The 6,000-nt window shown below is 36.3% G+C and overlaps 1 protein-coding gene across 1 annotated transcript in view; it reads right to left on the bottom strand.

Moving 5' to 3' along the window:
* Positions 1-986: 986 nt before the first annotated feature.
* The window catches only part of LOC131072168 (cyclin-dependent kinase C-2), a 41,891-nt gene continuing 36,877 nt past the window's right edge, over positions 987-6,000 (bottom strand). The window contains exons 11-12 of the mRNA XM_058008248.2: positions 2,277-2,347; positions 987-2,159 (exon numbers count right to left, since the gene is read on the bottom strand). Of these exons, the coding sequence (XP_057864231.2) occupies positions 1,634-2,159; positions 2,277-2,347 (597 nt within the window). The 3' untranslated portion in view covers positions 987-1,633. The remainder of the gene's footprint in view (positions 2,160-2,276; positions 2,348-6,000) is intronic.

The following is a 6,000-nucleotide window of genomic DNA, read 5'->3' as shown; positions in this document are numbered from 1 at the left end:
ACATTTGTGGAGCTATTAATCCATGCAACAAATATTGAAATAGGGAGATCAAGTTAAGCGGATAAAGTGATGAATAAAAAGATGGTCCTGCTATGTAGATTAAGATGATCATCAACAATGCAAATAGGAAGGATGCTTGTTGACAGTGGTAATTGAACATACAAATCCTTGTATGGAAAATTCTGAAAAAAATATGTATGAATTGATTTCTTTAATTTTTTTAATATGAATAAAATCTCTGTTTCATATTTTATAAAAGGTACATTAATATTTTGACAAAACATTCAAGAAGAATAAAATATAATGAATTTGGAGCACTTAAGTTGCACATACAGCCCTAGACTTAGCCATATGCAAGTACATGTTTTTAATATAAATGACAAATCAGCATTGACTTAATATACTGCAGCTAAACTAAAGTTTTTCATTATCCAATATCCAAGAATTCAGGAAGTTTTAATCATTTTAAATAGGACACATTTGTTTCTTCATAGCAAGCCCAATTTCATGCCCCTCATAGAAAACAACTCTAGAGTCTGACATAATCACATGTTCTTCTAAATTCAAAAAATTCAAACAGCCGAGGATTTCTGGTAGAGACTACAAAACTCTAAACTACACATTATTGATGATGGATGTGAATCAAATGTCAGAATCATCATAATCAGCTATGCTGCCAATTTCAATTTAAGAATCAGCTTAGAGGCACCTTTCCTTTTTTGCTTGACATACCAGAATATTGTCCATTTTAGCATAAATGATACATATGGCTAATTAAAAGATAGCAAGGAAACACAATCTTACATGACTGCAAGTATTGCATGTGAGAGAAACAAGAATGCAACTCATTTTTTCCTAGCACAAAGTAGAACACACATATTAGCAAAAAGGAAAGTCTCCTATTGGTGATTAATTAATTAATACTTGCAATGCAATTTATAGCAATGTCATTTAACAGCATTTACATCTGGAAAAACAAGAGGATATGGATGTAGAAAAGCTCTATACCTTGAAAATGCATACCACAAATTAAGAGTACAAATTGTGGCCAGGAATGATAAGCTCACACAAGTCCAATCGACTACAAAAAGTTATTTGCCTTTCTTCTTTAGGCAGAATGTAATAAGGACAAAAATTAAGATTCTAATCCTTGAAAAATTACACAATACTCAAAGGCCATGTTAACTGAAAAATTCTGCAACTGCCAACCACCAATTCATCTACAAGTAGAGTGGAGAAAATCAAAACGTGCCAGAGTTTGACAAGCGAGCATATATTCCATCAACATCAATATACTGCATTTGCTACAAAAACCAAGAACATCTTTTAAGAGGATCTCTCAACTGCGGTGACAATGCAACCATGTGTTCCTGACAGAAATAACGGAACACAATGCAGATGTAAAAAAATTGGTCACAAAATATGTTCATGCATATATGTTGCACATTTGCACATATTTCTTATGAACTAAATAAGAAACAAACACATGCTTCATTGCTATGGTACTAAGTTATTAACCTTTTGATGTACAAGTAAGATGTAAAGCTGGTTGAACATGTCAAACATGAAATTTTGCTTGCAAATTTCAAATTCCCAAAAGCAACTGATCTGTCAGCAATATCACAACACATGTTTACTGCTGCCACCCAAACTGCTGACCACGATTCCCTCCCATTGGACCTCGCCCTCCACCAGTTCCACCATAAGAACCTCCTTGTGGATAACCAGGACCACCAACCCCATAATTTCCACCTCCTCCTCTTGGTCCTTGACCAGGCATACCAGCTGCAGAAAATCCCCCACCTCTACCTTGAGGTGGATAGGGAGCACCATAGCCACCAGCCTGATTTCCTCGATTTACATTATATCCTCCTTGATTTCCACCCTGAGGGTACCTATTCTGACCTGCAGGTCCCCTAGGTTTACCAAAATGTTGGCTAGGTCCAGCTGCAGCTGTAGGGGGAGGATTGTGCATTGGTTGATTAGGAGCAGCCCTGAGTGGTAGATGACCCTGTACAGTTTGTTGATTATTGGGAACACGGACCTGCTGCTGGGGATGCTGTATTTTTTGCCTTTTTGCCATTTCTTCATGTTGTTGTCGCTGCTGTTGGCGTTTTTTCTTTGTCTGAAATTCATGTGAGGATTCATACTTTGGCAAACTGTACATGATAACAATAAAGCATTAACAAAGTTAGGATATAAGAATAAAATGGAACCACCCAATTTCTAGAACAGCTAATCAATATAAAGTATACAATGCTGAAGTCCAGAAAAACCTCTTAGGATCACATGGTAAAGGATCATTCCAAAAGTATTCTGCATCAAGAGCATCCTTCGCACAAATCCTCTGCAGAAAGGCAGTTCACTCAATCAGAAATTTGCATAAGTAGTTGCAATCACAAATGTATTTCTCATATTTTTCACTTCACCTAATTGATAAACATATTTTGATATATTGTTTTACACAGGAACCAAAATAGCAGTTGCTCACCAAATTCTAGACAATTAAGTCAAAACAGTAACTTAACTTCAATTGAATTATTGATATTTCCTTTCTCGCAATCTCATTTTCTTCAGATTGTGGAAATTGTTTAATTTCCTATGCTGTTATTTGGCGTACTTTTTAACAGCTCCTCTTCCAGTCAGTTTTTGCTCTTACAAAATTTCAATTTCTTTTTAGAAAACTCATAAGATTCAATTTTTAAAATTTATAGTTCATATGGTGCACTTGCTTCTGAATATCTTCTCATGCATGTATATAATGATAATCACACTTTCCTTTAACCTTTTCAGCCAATTAGACTCCTCTACCTATGCATAAAACAGAAATGAGTTTAAAACTCAACTGGAAGACTGCCTTTAAATACATGGAAGATATCAATGACAAAAAAAATTGCATTTTACATAAAATCATGCATGCAATTGACTATAGAAAAGAGAGCATGTGCATACTAAAGGGAAAGTACATTCTTTTTTGTTGTATTCATTATAATTTAGTTGAAAATTGTTTTCAACATAAATGTTTAGACGTCAAAAAGATACTTAATATTTACTTGTTTAGGGCAAGGAACTAAAAAATTAATCAAATAACAGTCCTTCCAAGGAAAGAATAAAACAAATACATATAGACATTTTCTCTTCGACTGTCATTAAAGGAAAGCAAAATCTAACCAGACACCCTTTTTAATTCATAACCTCCACAAAACCAAATTCATTTATAAATTGTGTATCTAGATAATGGTGTTAAAAAATGCCTAGCCAAAATGGGTTGGCTAGAACTTGAACGCAAGGCCCTCCCAAATACACATACATATAATTATAGACCTTTTCTCTTTGGCTGTCATTAAAGGAAAGCAAAGTCTAATCAAACACTCTTCTTAATTCATAACCTTCACAGAACCAAATTCAATTATAAATTACGTATCTGGATAATGGTATTAAAAATACCTAGCCAAAAATGAATTGGCTAGAACTTGAACCCAAGGCCCTCCCCAATATCAGTCTCACACAAAGTGCTTATAAGTTAAAGATACCACTATATAAAATTAATAAATAAATAAATTTGGTTGTGTCAAGCTTATGAATTTAAAATGTTCACCTTATGGAAGACTGAACACCAAATCTTGAACCTTGGACTGATAGCTCAGTAGAGCATCTGGACCAGTATTTAGGAGGTCCGTGGTTCTAGTCCCAAGCCAGCCCAGTTTGTCTAGGTATTAAACAGCATAATCCAGATAAATATATCTAGTACTAATACAGTACCTGCTCGAATCCATATCCATGACAGAAAAGGATATGTAAGAATTTGATCCTCTCTTGAGAACCATATATCAAGTTGAGTGTGCACGTACATATGCACGTTACCTACTGACATTACCTGCTATATCCATGCCCATGAAAGAAAAGGATACATAACAATCTGATCTTCTGTAAGAACTATATCATCATGTCTGCTTCAATATGTGTGCGTATGCAGGCATGCATGTGTCCTTATGTGTATGTCTGTGGGCCTGTGAGTGTGTAATATAAAATTTTAAAATAATCATCTAATTCACATAACAAAATTGTGGACAATATTTCCATAGACAGACCATAACAAATAAACAATAATAAAGATTTTATAAGCATATTTCAGAGCACATTTGAATCTCAAAAGTAGCACTGTAATCCCTGGTTATCTAGAACTCCATCTCAAACAATATCTTGGTCCTCAAAATCTACACCACATATTCTCACTTAACAATTTATATAAGCTTCTTATTCATAAATATAACAAGCTAGGATAGAATTTAATACAGATGCAAAAGCGTATGGATTTCAAAGAATCGATGTTGTTCAGTTAATCAAGGAGACAAAGCTCCTTTAAATATGTTACAAGTGTGGTTGCCGTTGCACCAAAAGATCGACCTGTCAATGCCCGATACAACCACTAGACTTATAGAATCCACAGGAGGTTGTTAAACCATGTCGCAAATCCACGCGAGGGATGCTAGCCCACTGCCAACAATCCCCCTCCCAGCATCACTCGTCGCGGCCTACGTGATTTGAACCTGTGACCAAGCTCTGATACCACTTGTTACAAGTGTGGTTTGGTTGCCGTTGCACCAAAAGATTGACGTGTCAATGCCCGATACAACCACTAGACTTATAGAATCCACAGGAGGCTATTAAACCATGTCGCAAATCCATGCGAGGGACGCTGGCCCACTGCCAACAAAATAGGGTTACAAAGACGATGTTTATAAAAGAAACAATCATTAACTAGAGGTGAAATTAGAAACAACTTAAATGACCATTAATAACACAAAGAGAAAGATATTATTCTAATACCCTCCCTTAATGGTCATTGTTCTAACTACCAAGAGAAATAACAGAGAAGGTTGCCCCCTTCTTCTCAGAACACGCTGCAATAGAAGACACGAGCCTGCCACTGACTATACCACTTGAGATGAGTCTGCCACTGACCCTCCCAGAAACTACAGAACTTCTGGAGATACCCAAAACAACACCAACCGTCCAACCTGATGTTGGAGAACTGTCCCTCCTTGTAACCAGAGACACACAAAGAACAGTTGTCACGCTTTTGAGGAAAAAATCGGCAAACCCTCCAAATTATTGCAGATGAGCAAGATGCCCGAAAATAGATTGCAAACAAGAGACTGGTGCAGATGTTCGCACAACTCTAGGTGAAACTAAAAACAGACTGCAACAAAGTACAATTTTTGAGGAAAAATTCATAAACCCTCCCATGATTTTTTTTCAAGGACAAAAAATACTTAAAAACCCACATAATTTTTGAGGACAAAAGTCTTAAAACCCATAGGTTTTTTTCAAGGGAAAAAAAAATTAAAAACCGAAACAAACATCGATGCCCAGAAGCCATCTTCACGCTTTTCGAGGCACGAAAAACGAGTTATTGAGAAGATGTTGAATGCATGAAACCTGAGGTACGAAGTTCAATGCACTGAGACAAGTACAGGCACTAATTCCAAAACAAATTCGCTAGCACAAAATTTGAGGCACGGAAATCAAATTGAGGCACCTAGAAAAAATCTGAGACCAACCCAAAAAAGCTCTCGAAAAACCTACCAAGAATCTGAAATCAGAATGCAGATCCGATGGCTCAAAAAATCAAGGCACGGATAACGATGCACCCAGAAAAATATGACGATGACCCAGTTGAGATCTCGAAAAAACCAGAAGGAATTTGTAATTGAAAAAAAAATCCAAGTTAAAACAAAGGTTATAAACCCTAGTCGAAAAAGAAGAAACCCTAGGCAAAAATGCAGGTTGTAGAGAAATATCGTGCAGGCCGTGAACACAAACTAGGTCGCGTCGAGCAGATGCCTTCAGAAAATCTTCCGTCGCCGATAAAGGAGTCAAATACACAAAATGATCTGCAAAAGACCTGTCGCGGGTTAAATCAAAATCGTAGATCTCTGGTGATAAAAAACACGTTGCTTGACCAGCGGGAAAAAAAAAAAAAAAAAAAACCGCGCG

The sequence above is a fragment of the Cryptomeria japonica genome, chromosome 11 (genome assembly GCF_030272615.1).
Source record: "Cryptomeria japonica chromosome 11, Sugi_1.0, whole genome shotgun sequence".
NCBI lineage: Eukaryota > Viridiplantae > Streptophyta > Pinopsida > Cupressales > Cupressaceae > Cryptomeria > Cryptomeria japonica.
Note: the sequence above shows the minus strand (reverse complement) of the source record. Positions and strands in the feature narration are given on the sequence as shown.